We start from the raw sequence: 16,531 nt of genomic DNA, 5'->3' as shown, positions 1-16,531 counted from the left end.
CCTTTGGGAGGAATAATGTTCCTAGTAAGGGCAGGGCAGGGCAGGGAGGCTTAAGAGAAGGCAGGTGGTGAGGGCTCTACAGGTCCAGTTCTCAGAACAGCAGCCAGCACACTCTCTTCGGACCCATTTGTGGGGCATTCGAGAAAAACGAAGGCATAGCCAGCAGCAGAAATGCTACATGCTGATGTAGAAGACTCACACCGCTATCTCTTCAGAGGTATGAAATCCCTCCATCTATAGAACCCTCTCAAAGCACCCTATTTCATTTAGCTTTTATCCCCAATCTAATCATCCCAGTTTTACAGAGAGGTCAAAAAAGTACAGCAAGTATTAGGAGAGTGTTAGGAAGATGTCTGAGGTCATCTAACCAGCACAAGGGAAGCAAAACTTGAACCAAGTCCTTTGGGAGGAATAATGTTCCTAGTAAGGGCAGGGCAGGGCAGGGAGGCTTAAGAGAAGGCAGGTGGTGAGGGCTCTACAGGTCCAGTTCTCAGAACGAGCAGCCAGCACACTCTCTTTGGACCCATTTGTGGGGCATTCGAGAAAAACAAAGGCATAGCCAGAGCATTTAAGTCTAGCCTCATTTACATGAGACCCTGTCTCAAAAAAAATAAAATGAAAATTAAATAATACAACTCACTGTGTAGACCAGGTTGGCCTAGAACTCAGAGATCTGCCTGCCTCTGCCTCCCGAGTGCTGAAATTAAAGGCATGCGCCACCATGCCCAGCCCATAACAGAGTCTTTATGTGTTATTTCACTTGCCAGAAGATCTACTATTGTAGCACTCCAACAAAGCAGTGTATAATTTAACATTACGGTTTGCACATTACAAGTTTTCCTTTCTTCTTTTTTTTTTGGTCTTTTCTGAGACAGGGTCTCCCTGTAGCCGCAGCTGACCTGGAACTCACTATGTAGACCAGCTGGCCTTGAACTCACAGAGATCCGCCTGCCTCTGCCTCCCGAGTGCTGGGACTAAAGGCATGCGCTACCATGCCTGGCTCCTTAGTTTTAAAGTGTAAAATAATTTCGACATTTTGAGAAGAATCATAAATGTGATGTGGGTCAGTCACTGCCCTACTCTTCACTCTGTGTGCACGATGAGTCAGCACCATGTTAGAGACAAGGCTCCTGTCCACTCAGACAGGCTCTACCACTCAGTTCCTGCTTCTGGACTGATTTTTCCAAGCATCTCCATATTTTCCACCCATCCAACATCCTCTATTATTACTTTCCACAAACTCTTGGCGCCTCAAAGTGTCTTGCAGGAATGTCCCAAAGAGCCGTATTCCGGTGCTTCTGGTATGTGCTTACATTGGTTGGTGTATAGCAGAGGTTTGAACCAGCTCAGTGGGTAGAAGAAAAATGAGTCCCGTTTTATAATGGGAATGTGCCAATAGGGAATCAGGAGATGGTTTCCCAGGTCCATCTGGGACTAGTGGAGATGCCACAGACAAGATGCTTCATTAAGCAGGCCCTGGTTGGTTCCTGTGTGAGGGGTTCTGCTGGACAAGGGATATCCCCTTTCCACTGCTCAGGAGTGTGACCATCTGGGATTAAGTACTCATTCCTGCAGTGATCAGTTGCACATCCTCGAGCAAGCGGCTCACCTTAACTCAGTTCCCTTCTTCATGGAAGGAGAGTGCTGAGAGCAGGTTCCCGTTGCATTAAGAGCACTGTATGAGATGACACTATCGTGGGGCTGAGAGATGCTCAGCAGTTAAGAGCACTGACTGCTCTTCCAGAGGACCCCTGGTTCCATTCCCAGCACCCACATGGTGGCTAACAACCACTCGTAACTCCAGTTCCAGTTCTGACCTCTGCAGACATTGCACGACATGGGTGCACTTACCTACATGCAGACAATACACTCATACACATAAAATAAAAATAATAAAATAAATATTTTTTTAAAAAAGAGATGACACTATCATGCTTAGCAATATGCAGGGAATGCCTGTTGAGCACTGGGTGTTATGATGTTACACCCCTAATGTCATCAAGAATCATTTGTTAAATGCCTGTGCGTTTGAAGTGAATTAAATCTGTAAGAGGTATAAAAAATGAAATGACAAGATTAGTGACTTCTTAAAATGAACAGCCCAATTATGTTTGCGGAGCCTTTAAAAGTGACTTGTACAGGTTTGGAGTTGCTAGCTGCTAAGTGATTTGCTTTCTAAGAAACCAACAGCAAAAAGTAATCAACAAACTTCATTAAGTAGCACATTCCTATAACACGAAGGAGACTTTGGGTCATTGGGAAGTTGGAGTTGCCAGCACAGATCTTTTCCATTTAGTTAAATCATGCACTGAACCTTTACAGGCCTGGGTAAAATGGGCCTTCTTCAAAGGACCTGGTAAAGAATATTAGTATGTATGAGACTTGCTCCTGTGTTCCTATAAATGGAGGTCAGCCCTCAATTTTACCCAAAGAAACAGTGAGTATGCTTCAAAGGGCCTCAGGAACACTGCCCAGTTTAAGATGATTTAGCTCAATTACAGCACTGGCAGTGAGAGCATACCATTTATTGATTTGTGGTTCTTGATGGAAAAATTTTCAGTTTTCTACCCTTATGTATAATGCAGTAACCTCTACATTTTACCGCTAGGGGAAGGGAGCAATTTTCTCCAGATAAGAATTGCTAAAGAGTGCCAAGTGTTGATGGCCATTTTCCCTGCTGTCCGCCACTGGTATAAATTGGGATGTTTAATTTGCTGGTATTCAAAGATCTGTACGTGAGCTGATGAGCACCCTATACCATTCGGATTATACTAAAGCGAAGTTGTAGGATGGAATAACATCTTTCCCTTAAATTAAAGCACTAAAGTGGAAATCACTTAAAAAAAAAAAAAACCCACTGACGCTCTAAATAAATCACCGCATTCTGTGGATTTCTATTGTAGAACGATGGCAGGAGCATGGGGACCCATGAGTTTTCTTTCACGAATGTCACTGTATTAGAATTCCATGAATTGCAAAGGCTCTGGAAAGGGGACTGCTAAATCATGTACTTACCGAGCCCAAAAGGTCCTGAAGAAACCCCAGGCCTCACAATATAAAAAGCCATTCTTTGAAGTGTGTGTTGGGGGGAGGGCACTCAGGCACCATTTTACTTATCACTAAAACAGTTAGAAATTCACCTCAATTCTTGTAACTTTCTTACAGATGGAGGGTTCATTCTGGCTCACAAGAAGGGTAGCAGGAAGACAGGATGTGAGAGAAAGGTGTCGTCACTTCCGTCTCTTCCACGAACCAAACCAATAACTGAAGAATTCCTAAATCTGAAACAGCACCTGGAATCTCAGAGGGAGAAGCTATACAATGGAGAGCAGCTCCACCCTTACACTACCTACTGCTATACTTTTCTCTTCCCTCCAGTAGGTTAATTTTGAGGCTATTTAATGACAAGAGTAACTCAAAAACAACTGGCAGTTTATAATCCAGTTAGCAATCTACTGAGTAGCCTATCAGGTCCACAATGTCAGGTTTACTGTTTTTCATAATAAACCAGCACATGGTCTGACATGTACCACGTGCTCACCCTTCTTTGGGGAGTGTATTACCTGATTGATTTTCAGGAATTAAGCATATGGGACCAACATATGTGTAGAAATACAGATACCTCCCAGCACCCATAAGCCCCCATGCCTTCCCTCCAAACGACTATGTGATTTCCCTGTTTCCCCATCTCAGCACTCTAAGTTTTCCATCTCAGGGCTTTCACAAGCATCTTTTTAGCTTCAAAGCCTCGAGGTTCCCTGGGAACCTTAGCCTCCCCTCCAATCCCCTCCCCACCTCCTTCAATCTTCCCCTCCTCATTTCTTCCCCTCCCTGCCTTTCTTCCTCCCCTTTCTCATACACAGGTCTGTTTTCCCTACACCATCCATCAATGCGTTCAAAAACGTCAATCTGAATTGCTTCATCTTCCATTATGTTTGTGAGAGTCATTTACTTTGTTGGGTGTGGTTTTTCCCACTTATCTTTCTAGGTAGAATTTCCCGTCTATTTTACAAGTAAGGAATTGAAGCTCTAGGTTTTAAGTAACTTGCCAAAGCCACAAGGCTAGCGTCCAGCTTCAAGCTCTCTTCTGTCTTTATGCTGCCCAGGCTCAGGTGTGTCAGTCTCTCCCTTAACACCAGAATCTATAAATTGGCCAGTATCTCAACTATGACTTAGAGACTTGATCTGTTTGAAAGCAGTGGAAACAATTTACCTTCTGCCTTAGCTAAGGCTTCCTACAAATGGAAGATTTGTTTAAGACCCCTGATAGAGCCTCCCAGAATTAGGAATTTCTTTGACAAGGACTAAGGTTTAGCAAAAGTCAGCACTGGTAATTCACTGTGCTTTGTGAATGGTTTCTAACGTCCCTCAGAAATAACACCCACACCTTCACCTTGTCTCTCACAGGAGGAGAGGCAGTAGCAGAGAGGAGCTGCAGTGTGCCCTCATCAGGACTCCCTGCGACCCAAACTTTCTAAAAACGACTTATTTATTTGGCCTTTTTGAGACAGGCTCTCCCTATAGCCCCAGCTGGCCTGGGCTCATTATGGTGACCAGGCTGCTCTTGATCTCAGAGATTCACCTGCCCCTGCTTCTCAAGTGCTGGGATTAAAGGCGTGTATCACCATGACCGGCAGATAACTTAAAAAAAAAAGATCAAAAATTTTAACATAAATTTTTAATTTTTTAAAAAACAAATCAGCCTGTCTTTAAACCCTTTCCAATTTTTATCGCTTTAGTGGTTTATTACGAGGGATTTTACTATGTCTTGCGCTGACTTTCAAAGGCCTTTTACATACTAGTAATGCTGTAGAAGGTTCTAAGTTTTCCGTGGTCTGTAACAGAAATGTTTTTTGTCAGAGGTCTGGAGGTAGTTCAGTTTACCCAAATCACAGTAGCTGACTCTGGAGGCTGAAAGAAATGGGCCATCTCTAAGAAGCCACGTCCCCGGCCATGTTTTTTAGCACCTTTTGTTTTGTATCTTCCCTAACCTTTTGTTTTTATTCTTTAGAACAACACAGGAACATTTGTTAGGCAAATATGTGCAGACTCTTTGGGCTATCTAAGGACAGACTATGTGTCCTTCACTTCTGAATCCCACTGGTTGTGGTGACAGAGAGCTGGCCCGGCCTTCAGACACAGGTGAAGAACATACTAAATGATGGAAATCAGAAAATTTAAAGTAAAATACTGAAGTTCTTTGTGTGTGTTAGGAGAGGTTGGGGGGGGGTGTTAGGAGAGAGGTTTGGGGGGATGACCATAGACCTAAGAAACAAACCTGGAAAATTCTAGAAAAGGGATAAAAGCCCTTTAGAACACAAAACTCCCTCTTAGAAGCTGCTAGGTTAGGGTGGCCAGTCAGGCCCAGCCTCATGGTCCAGGGGGAGAGGCCACAGCAGACAGGGATAGGCAGAGTGAGCACGGCTGCTCTCCCCAGCCTGATGGGCTTTTTGCTCAAGTTCTGCAGCTCCAGTTTCTGCTGCCTGCTCCGCACGTGTCAGGCCTCTGGACCCTCAGAGCTGGAGCAGAGGGACCCGCCACTGTCTCCACTGTCTCTTTAAACCTGTTTTTTTTGAAAGTGGGTCTCAGATGTAATGGAGGAGGGCAACAGGAATATCTAGTGCCTCCTCAGAGCCCAGATGGGAGGCCCATTCTCACCTATCTATCCTAATCTCAGGGTTGTAATGTTCCCTCAGTTAAAAAGGGAAAGGGGAGTGGGAGGTATTTAAAGTATTAGAAAATGAGCTCAAGAAGATAAAATCCATCATCTCCTCTGAGTCAGGGAACTGGTACTGCTGCCTGCTACATCCTTCATCCATCTTCAAAGGATGGTGGTGGTGGAACGCCTGCCTTCCTGGCCTTTGGCATCCCTGGTCCCAGGCACAGTGCTTTTTATTGAACAGCAACCCGTTGGTCAGTGAGGGCTGAGTCAGAACTTCAACAGCTCCAATGCATGAGGTCTGCACAAAGCTATACGGTTGTCAAAATGTCATGGCTGGAGGGCTGCCCAGGCTGCTGCAGTGCTCCTCCACCTTGTGTGCACAATGGGGAACTTGCTACAAACACAGACCAACAGATTCTTACCACCAGAGATTCTCACACAGTAAGTGAAGCCCAGAGCCCAGGAAGCTTCATTTCAATTAGAACCGGTGATCTGGATGAAGATGATACATAAAATCACCCAGAAATGCTGGGAAAGAACACACCTCACCAGGGCCCATCATGGCTCCACCAGGTCATCAAGTCACTCCTCTTTGGACTTCTGGCTCCTCATCTGTAACTGAAGGGGTGGGGACCAGACCTGGGACACCTCCACACTGTGGTTCATGTGCTCCTGACTGGCTCCTAGTGAGGCACGAGGGCCGGCAGGCCTCCCTGGAGAGGGCAAACGTGTGCCATCTGCATCCTGCCAAGGGGATAGCAACTAAGCAAGGTGTTGCCTGACTGTTGGCAGTTAGGGAACCGCCATGGTGTGCACCTTGGCAGTGTCCTCCAACTCATATGGTCTCATCAGTGCCACCTGCCCCACAAACACCTGAAATTCCTTTAAGTTTTTAAAAGATTTTTAGAGTAGTTTTAGATATATAGAAAAGTTGCAAAGGTAATAGAAAATTCAATACTCATGTTAACACCTTACATTACTACGGTAAATTGGTCAACACTAAAAAACAGCCCTCGGCTTACTGTTAAGAACTCAGTTCTAGATTTTATTTGCATTTTGCCAATTTTACCATTTTTTGTCTTACAATCCAATCTAAGAGAGCCCAACAGCCCAACCTAATCTCTTTTGGTTTGTGGAAGTTTCTTAGTCATTTCTTGTTTCTGTTCAGATATCCAGTAGAAGTTCCTCAGTTAGGTTTGTCTGATGGCCCCACGATCAGAACAAGGTTATGAGTTTTGACAAAAAAAAAAAAGGAAAGAAAAAAATGCCGCGGAAAGGGTGCACCCCTCATCTCACATTAGGGTCACATGCTATCAACAGGATGGGCCACTGGTGAAGTCTACCATGAGTAACGTGGTTAAGTAGTGTTTTCCCCAAATCTCTCCACTATATGTTTTAAGATTTTAAAACATATAGTGTTCTGTGTGTGACTATGCACACGTGTGCATGTGTCTGTGGAGGACAAAAGAGGGTGTCATATCCCTTGAAGCTAGAGTATAGGTGGTTGTAAGCTGCCTGACCTGGCTGCTGGGGACTCTAGTCCTCTGCAAGAGCAGCAAGCATTCGTAACTGCAAAGCTGCCTCTCCAGCTCCACTATAATGCTTTTTTGAGTGAGTTCTAAGAGGATAACGCTTTGCTCTTTGCCATTAAGAGTCACCAGGATAAGTTGGACATGGGGGAATTAGGCATTTCAATCAAGCTTTGTACCTGGTTACCCCTGCTTGGGGGATGAGCAAGATACATGGGGGGTTGGAGTCATCTATAACCTTTGCTGGCTACAGTATCTAACTTTCCAGTGAAGTGGCTCATCAGCACTGGTCAGAGACTGTGACCTGTCATGGGGCTTAGTTAAGAAATAGGTTCTTATGGGTAGGCTTGCCAGCAAGCCCACGAACTGTATTTTACAGAGCTCCTGTGTGACTGTGAATCTGATGTACCCTAGCCTTTAAAGAATGAACGATTTTTCTTTCAGCTGAAAATATCCTCTCCGGGTTCCACTCCAGTCCTTGCATCTGCCAGCAGGTGGACCCAGAGGTCTACAACTCGAAGTCTGCAGAAGAAAACTAGGACAAATTTCAGTCAACAAAGCATCCGCATTGTAAGCAGAATTAGGGTTATTTTGAAACAGATGGGCTCTACAGAAGCTGCTGCACTGAATATCATGGAGCTGTTTATCGTCTAGATGGTCTGAACCCCACGGATGATTTGCCAGCATCTAGCAGTTTCCATGTCATTTCACAATTCTTCCTGAGCAAAGGAGACTGACAAGGCCCGGGTAGCGGCGTAGCCGTGAGTACGAATAGAGATTTCCACCAGCTTCAGATTCAGACTTTACCCTTGCTATTGTGTGCACTGCCTCGTGTTTCTGACTGCTCTGATCTGTAGCTCCTTTACCACAGTACCTCAAAAGATAATCAGAGACAATCACTCCTAGATGCAGTAATACTAAAAATGATTTCTTTAAGACTAATCAATCCAGGTGTGGTGGCACACACCTTTAACCCCAGCACTCTGGGAGGTAAAGGCAGGCGGATCTTTGTGAGTTCAAGGCCAGCCTGGTCTACATAGTGAGTTCCAGGCCAGCTGGAGCTACAGGGAGACCCTGTGTCAAAAAGACAAGAAAAAAAAAAGACTGATTAAAGTGATTCTGCTAACTGGCTCACATTCCCACTCAAACTGTATTAGTCACTTTTCTCATGGCTGTGACAACATTCCTGACAGAAACCAACTTAAAGAGGAAGGACTTATTTTGCTCATGGCTTCTGAGAGTTCAGTGCATGATGCTTGGTTCTTCATGGTTGGGCAGAACATGACAGCACAGGAGTGTGTGGTGGTGGAGCCTGTGGCAGAGAACCTTCTTCACTTTGTGGGGAACAGGAAGGAGAAGAAAGCAAAGGGGCTAGGGCAGGGCACAGTTACCACAGACAAGCCACCAGAGACCTGCTTCCGTTAACTAGACTGTGTCTCATACTTTTCAGTACCTCCCAACACTGCAATCATATTATAAATTCATCTTCAAGGGATTGAACTACTCATGTGGTCAGTGTGATAGTTTGAATGAGAATTCCCCTAACCCCCATAAGCTGCAAGTATTTGAACAGTGTCCCTAGTTGGTGGCTGTTCTGGGAAGTTTAGAAGGTGTGGCCTTACTGGAGGAAGTGTGTCTCTGTGGTGGGCTTTCACCCATTTCCAGTTTCTCTCTCTGCTTTCCTGTACCTACTTGAATATGTGAGTGCTCAGCTTTCTGCTCTGGCTGCCTCCTCCTGCCGCGCCTCCCCTCCATGATGGGCTCTTATTCCTCTGGAACCATAAGTCAAATAAACTCTTCCTTCTATAAGTTGCCTTGGTCATTTTTTTAATGCTCTGGCTGCCTCCTCCTGCCGCGCCTCCCCTCCATGATGGGCTCTTATTTCTCTGGAACCATAAGTCAAATAAACTTTTCCTTCTATAAGTTGCCTTGGTCATTTTTTATAATCACAGCAATTGAAAAGTTACTAACACAGTAAGTATGTCAATTTAATGTCTGCCCCCCCGCCCCCAGGCTCCAAGTACTTGAACATTTTGTCCCCAGATGGTGGCACTGTTTTGGGAGGTCTTAGAAGGTGTGGTCATGCTGGAGGAAGCATGTCACTGGGGTGGGCTTAGAGAGTTCTTAAGCCTGGCTGGATCTCTGGTCTACTTCCTGTGCCTGCTTGAAGATGTGAGAGCTTAGCTTCTGCTCCTATTCCAGCTACAGGCCTTCCTGCCATGATGGACTCTTGCCCCTTTGGAATCATAAGCTAAATAAACTCTTCCTTTAATAAGTTCTCTTGTCATGGTGTTTCTATCATAGCAAAAGAAAGGTAACTAATACAGTGAGCATCCCTCACACACACACAAAGGTGTGTTTTACTAATCTAGGCGTTTCTTAATCTAAAGTTGACAATCAAAATTAGTCACCATATACTTCTACTTATTCTTTCCCCCAATCCTATTCGCTTCTGTCCCTACTCCTTGTGCTGCTCCAGAAGAATGTCAGAAGGAAGTAAAGGAGGCCAGGAGAAAGAGAGTGGAAAGGTCATTGATGATGATGATGACCATTCTGATGATGCCTGGTGTAGTGATTCAGAGAGTGGACAGCGGTATAACAGGAGTCACAATGTGGTTTCACTTGGGGCTTTTCTTGCATGCCACTGGGCCAACTAGGACATATAAACAGACCATTCCCTGGGTCCTAGAAATTTGCAAAGGCCTCCACAACCAATGGTTCTTCCCAGGATTACTTGTTGCCTTAGCCTGTGATCCCAGGTAGCTGTGGCCACCCTGCCTGGTTGGTGCAAGTTCAGGGAAGCCACAAAGGCACTGCTATGGGCTGAGTGTCTGTCCTTACTCCTCTAACGCATATGTTGAAGTTCTAATCTTCAATGTGACTATATTTTCAGGTGAAGCCTTGGAGAGGTTGTTAGCTGGAGCCTCCACAATGAGATCAATGCCCTTGTAAGGGAATGAAGAGACCAGAGCTTGCTGTCTCTGCTAGGCACAAATGCAAAGGCTATTAACCCTAGGCAAGGGACCGCAGCACCCTGTCCTGTTGTGCCAGCACTTAGGATTCCCAGAATAAACTTCTGCTGCTTAAATTACCTTGTTAAGGTATCTGTCAAAGCATCCCAAACTAAGACAGCATCTTTGAAGTTGGCAGCTTGGCAAACAGTGGCTCAGCAGCTTCTGGGCAGGCATCCAGCAAGCTGAGGGAAGAACAGACCAGCGTCTTTATGGATATGACTCTATGGTGTCTCCAGACCAGACCAGCCCTCCAAGGACTACTGTGGGAGTTGTATAGTATACCCTCTTATATGAACAGGGGTAGGGGTTCCTCCAGTCGCAAACAACAAAATCCCCCAAACCCAAGGCTTCACATCCTCCGTTTAGAGATATTAACAAAAAACACTGAGACCTGTTTGATTTTTCTTCTCATTCCTACTTGAGTTTCAAGCCAGTGTGTCCCAATTTCCACCTCTTTAAGCAAAAGACCAAGGCCATGTTTTCATTGACCTTAGAAATCACAGACTATTTAAAATTTAGCTACTATTTCCATCAAACCCCCCAGTTTTTAAAAAAATACCTACTTGCATTAAAAGAAAGAAAAGCAGACATCATCTTAAGAAATCAATGAATAAGGAGAGGAAGATGTAGAACCAGTAGGAAGAGGATTTTGGAGAAAGAGTTGAAAACCTGAGCTGCGGGCACCTACCTTAAGTGCAGGTCGCACTGGACAAGTGTCAGTGATGTGCTGCTGGGTCAATAGCAGGGAGGGGACTGAGATGGGTGGCCTCTAGCAGAGGAGGCCAGACTGACCAGCAGTAAGGTCAAGGAAGAGATCCTGCATCCACTTGCTGCTTCTGTGCCACATTTCCACCCAAGCACCAACCACATGCCTCAAAGGGCTGATGATACTGGATCTAGAGTAGTGTTTCCCCAACTCATGAGTTTGGGAAGAGACAGAGTCTAGGGTTCTGAGTTCCAAATCAATATCTACAGTGGGACCACCTGCATTTTTAACAGGTACCTTAATTGAAGTGGGTTGGATGCCATCAGCCCATGTACTCTGAGGCACTCTGATCAGTATATAGGTCACACTATATACTGGAACTATATTGGGTTTTGACCACCTGTACCAGTGCACCACATTTGATTTTATACTGCTACACTTTGAATCACACTTTCCGTGAGCTACAGATGTTGGTAGATTTCTACGTTATGCTATGCTCAACTCTGGATGACACCAGTTTTAAAAAATATTGAGGCAATCAAACTTTTCTGAATACATCAGATACAGTTGTAAAACTGCCCTGGAAACTCTATTAGTGATGACACTAGAGTAGATGGGATTGCCCAGTGTCACTCGCCCAGCTCTCAGAACACAGAGGTTTGCCTGTGGATCCCCAGTGTCCTATACATGGTGGGCACAACCATAGATGCTTGACAAATGCCAGGAAGATCCAGCTAATGTGCCAGCCAGGAAAGGGGGCAGGTAAACACTGGTAGGACCAGAAAGGACAGAGAGAGGGGAAATCTCAATGCCCAGGAAATTTCCATTTCTGCCCTCAGCTACAGAGTAGTTGCTGAGTTCTAAGACATACGTGGGTGTGGAGGAGATAGGAAGGCTATGAAGGCCCAGGCTTTAGCATTACAGTCTAAACTCATGAAGTCGGCTGGGCCCTAAAGTTCTAAACATATTAATGAACATTCAGGATCAAGAAATGGGCTGACATATTCAAGATGTATTATATTTACATGCACTGAATGATGTTTTAAAGGCCTTAAAAATTCAAATTGGTGCTGGGCGTGGTGGCGCACACCTTTAATCCCAGCACTCAGGAGGCAGAAGCAGGCAGATCTCTGTGAGTTCAAGGCCAGCCTGGTCTACATAGTGAGTTCCAGGACAGCTGGGGCTACAGGGAGACCCTGTCTCAAAAAGACCAAAAATAAGTAAATAAATAAATTCAAATTGGAGATGGAGAGATGGCTCAGTGGTTAGGAGCACTGGCTGTTCTTTCAGAAGATGCTGGTTCAAATCCCAGCACCCACATGGCAGCTAACAACCATCCATAACTCCAGTTCCAGGGGATTCAGCATGCTCTTTTGACCTCCATGGGCACTACACAACATGAGTGCACTTACACACATGCAGGCAATATACTCATACACATAAAATGAAAATAATAAATAAAAATTTCAATTATTCACTTTTTAAATACCATAAGCCTAGTTAGTGCATAACTGTGTGTCTAGATGTATTGGCATCAACACATGTTATGTAAACAATCCCTGACTTGGGAAATTGTTCCTGACATTCATAGTGGTCCAGGAAAGCACAGTAGTTTGCAAAGCCCTCATCAAAGTCAAAAGACCCTGGGACTCCATCTCTTGCGAGCTGAAACTGTGGCCATGACAGTGAGGTGATCAATCACAGGGCCGGGCCAACAGTACCATGGGAAGACATTCTACTGTAGTCCCACCATAAGACAGAAAGCAATTTGTACTCCATGGATGGCCACATATGAATTTGTCAGGCCAAAAGACAAAACTAAAGTAAAATAAATTAAAAAGAAAAAGAAAAGGGAAAAAAAAAGACAGGGATGCTGGGAGGTTGAAAATCAGTGAAAGAAGGCATTCTTGCAGAAAGCATGGTATTCCTGGCTTGTGATTGGAAAGACCTGGCAGATAAAGTGGAAGGTGCGGGTGGCCCAACTCTGTATCCTTGCAGAGTGGCTGAGCTGGGAGGTCACAGCCTGAGAGGTCATGTAGAGAAACACACAGGAGTCTTTGTGCCTCAGAGCTCAGATTAGCCAGGCTAAGGCTGGGTCAGCGTGAGCCTGGAGATGTGATGGCTGAAGCCAGTCTCTGTAATGTAGAGACTAGCTCTTTAACTATCCTGGAAGTATGAGCATTGCTTATAAAACAAACTTCAAACTTGTTTCTTCATGTGACAGCATGGAACCTAACCTTGAGCCTAATTACCACTTTCTGTGTGGTCTTCTAGGTCTGATAAAATCACCCTCCCCTGACTCCTGACCTTGTGCACCATTAAACCTTGTGCTTATGTGTGCATACATGCAAGCATGAAGGGCCTTGCATGTTTGTGTATGTATGCATGTGCTTTATATGCATGAATGCATTAATCTACATAGGAAAAGGCAGCCCGAAGAGATATAGCATCCAAACAAACCCTCCTGCACTCATGAAGATCCACAGACTTTGGGGAGGGGGGGTGCTGTTTACATACTCTTGAAATAGCCTGCTTCTAATTGCCTCAAACTGACTAAAATTACTCTCAGGAATTATTTTTAAATGGTCTGTCCTAAGGAGATATATTTAACAACAATAAAAGTGAGTTGTTCCTAAACACCTGTTCACAATTATCAGTAAGTAAAACTTACTTTATGAACAGAAAGAGAGAAACCAGAAGCAAACACTTTAAACTTTATATAACAAGTTAGGAATCTAGAACTAGACTCATCTTGGATAGCTGAAGGTTTAGTTGAGAAGGGTATGTTGCTCTCTGAACATTTTTAGAACATCTAAGTATGTGATTTGGACAGATAAAAAGTTGGTACTAAAAGGCCTATTTACGGCTTCAAGATGAAAAGTAAAGATTCAATAAAGTTGCCAGGTGAGGTGGTGCATGCTCAACCCCAGAACTCAGGAGGCAGAGGCTGGAGGTCAAGGCCAGCCTTGGCTACACAGCGAGTTCAAGGCTATCTTGCTCTACATGAGATCCTGTCTGAAAATGAATAAATAAAATATTGGATAAAGTGTGGGAAGGAGAGTCTGTGTGAGAGGCATTCAGGAGGTCACAAAAACTACAGATTTTCAGAGCAAGGGGACTGAGTTTCAGAGAGGGGACGTGGTTTATCTAAGGGCCCGGAGCAGCGCAAGCATGCCCATCTGCAGGTTCCTCGGCTGCCTATTCAGAAAGCACGGCTGTCCTCTTTTCTCCTCTAGCTGTTTCACCCTTGCCGAATCCCTGTGCTACTTGACTGTGGTGGGGAACTGCGGACTAGACCAGGCTCTGTAGGGAGAGATGAGTTTGAATACAGGCTTGGCCCCTGACTTTTGCCCTTGGACAAGTTACTGCCTGCATGGATCTCAGATTTCTTATTTGTACAGCCTGGAAATCTACATTCTGAAGACCAAGTGGTTAAAAGGAGTCTAGCACCCAACACAAAGCAAATCCATGAGAGTTAAGACTTTCTGTTACCCTAAAAACACTCTTTCCAGGCTATCCCAGTTCAACAGGGTCTCCATCATTCATCCAGTTAGCCACATACCAGAACCTTTCACACCTGACACCCTCCTTTAGTACCCCAATTATATCTATCATCAAAGCCTATTTGTATATTTAAAAATATTTTATTATTATTTTTTTAACAGAGCACAGGGTAGGAGTTTATTTACAGAAGAGTGGGAACCCCTCATTTATGGCTGCATTGTAAAGTCCACACTCAAATACAGAACCTGTGACTTCCCGATAGCCAGACAAAATGGTGAGAGAGGTGCCTCTTGGCGTTCTCAGCTTATAGATCCTTTGCCCCCCTCCCCAAATGCAGCTAAGGTTGACTGATTGGGTGGGAGGGGTAAGTGACTCCCCCTTGGATCCTTGATGAGTGTGGGAAGAAGGGTGACTATAGCTTACCTGCATAGTGGTCAGAGGACACTTCCAGTTAACACTCCACCCCTTCCTCCAGCTCTTACATTCTTTCCGCCAACCTCTTCCACAAAAGTCCCTAAGACTTAAAGGGGTGGGATGATCTTCCTCCCATTGTGGCAAGGCACTGAACTTCTGGGTCTCTGCATCATCTGTTTTCCATGGGCTGTTGGCCAGTTTCAGTGGGATTCCATCTACACCACGGGGAGGCCGGACTATTTGTATCTTAACAAGCGTGCTTCCTGAACACTTGCTTTCCATTTGCCCTGCCACCAACTCTGTCTGAGTCACCTGTTTCACGAGTCCACATAGGTATCCAAGCCCTAAAACAATCTCCCATGCCTATTCTTTTGTTGGGACCAGCCAGTTCTCAGAGTAGCTGGGAGATCTTGTAACGAATACTCACTCATCAACTTCACTCTCTGCCACAAATCCTCAAAAGGATTCCTTTATTTTAGAATAAAACAAAAAATCTGTACCCCCTGGTGAGCCCCGTGAAGTAGGCTGCCGGCCTCCTTTCTGGTTGAGTCCCTCACTCTGCCCCTTCTCCCAGCTTTACCCCTCAGCCTTACTTCCTACTATTTTCAGCGCAAACTCCAGATCTTCAGGAAAGTGGTAGGACTCTGTCCCTTATCATTCCAATGTGCCTCCTTTGTCCTTGGGCAAAGATCTCTTCTCTTCTCTGCAGTGCTGGAGATCAAACTCAAGGCCTTGAACAGGCTAGGTAAGCACTCTACCACTGAGCTATACCCTCAGTCCTGCACCCACTTCTTCCATGTGTGTGATCCCCCAGTTAGTGTTTATTCATGAATCCAATTATTTCAATATTGTGTATCCTCATGGGCCTGTGCATTCCATGGGGGGCAAGGATGGCAAGGCTCTGTGTTCCTAGGATGAAGGAATGCAGGACTAGAAGAGAGAGTGGGAAAGGGTATGGTTCTATCATATTCATTCTACACAGGGAAGGACTGAGGCTCAAGGAAGGTGAGGCGTTCCCCAGGTCTCACTGCCCTATGTCCAATCAGGTCTCTGCCCAGTGTTCTTTCTACGCCACCACGTTATCTTTGAAGCTGGGTCCACATGACTTTCTTCACGATCTGACATTTCCTCACTCTGACCAATGGCTCAGAACATTATTTTTAAGTGGGAAGCTCTGAGCACACACAATCGGCCATGGAAAGAAGAGAATGTAAACTGATACAGAAAATAGTTGAATTCAAAAAGAAAACAAACAAAAAAAAATCTGATGATCTGAAAGAGACCAAGGGTTTGTTGCTGTTTAGGCCAAGTGTAACAGTGTTCCATGACTGTTTCTGTGGATCTGAAGGCTGTAGGTGAGGGCATCTCACTTGGCAAAGGGCCTATGCGGTTTTCAGATAACGCTCTTAGGGAGCAAACATTAATGGGAGTAGAAGCCCCAGTAAGGACGCTATGCCGGCATGACTGATCTGAATGGAATGTGCGTCTGAGTCATTTGTAGCTTTAAATACTATAGAGAGCAGGATTTATAAAACACGCCCAAACAGCCCCTCTTTGATGTGGTAAAATCTTAAAACCACATTGTTCAAATTTACGCTAAAATGCAAACCCTTCATGTTTACAATGGTACTATTGGAAGAATACATATAAAAGTACAACTGTTCCATTTAAAGGCGAGACTTTAGAACAATAGGGACACTCC

The 16,531-nt window shown here is 44.8% G+C and overlaps 1 protein-coding gene across 7 annotated transcripts in view; it reads right to left on the bottom strand.

The window, feature by feature from the left end:
• The window catches only part of Rhbdd1 (rhomboid domain containing 1), a 166,130-nt gene that overhangs the window by 4,067 nt on the left and 145,532 nt on the right, over positions 1-16,531 (bottom strand). For 4 of the 7 annotated variants that reach the window (XM_008825841.3, XM_029559974.1, XM_029559971.1 and 1 more), the window contains one exon: positions 10,284-10,387. The exons of 2 other annotated variants lie outside the window; for them this stretch is intronic. In XM_008825841.3, the coding sequence (XP_008824063.1) occupies positions 10,284-10,387 (104 nt within the window). Of the gene's footprint in view, positions 1-7,502; positions 7,727-10,283; positions 10,388-16,531 lie in introns of those variants that run through there. One more of the 7 variants, XM_029559973.1, reaches the window with a different exon arrangement.

This window comes from Nannospalax galili, unplaced genomic scaffold (genome assembly GCF_000622305.1).
Source record: "Nannospalax galili isolate Female #2095 unplaced genomic scaffold, S.galili_v1.0 scaffold127, whole genome shotgun sequence".
NCBI classification, from domain to species: domain Eukaryota; kingdom Metazoa; phylum Chordata; class Mammalia; order Rodentia; family Spalacidae; genus Nannospalax; species Nannospalax galili.
The sequence above is the reverse complement of the archived record's forward strand: the minus strand, read 5'-3'. Positions and strand labels throughout refer to the sequence as shown.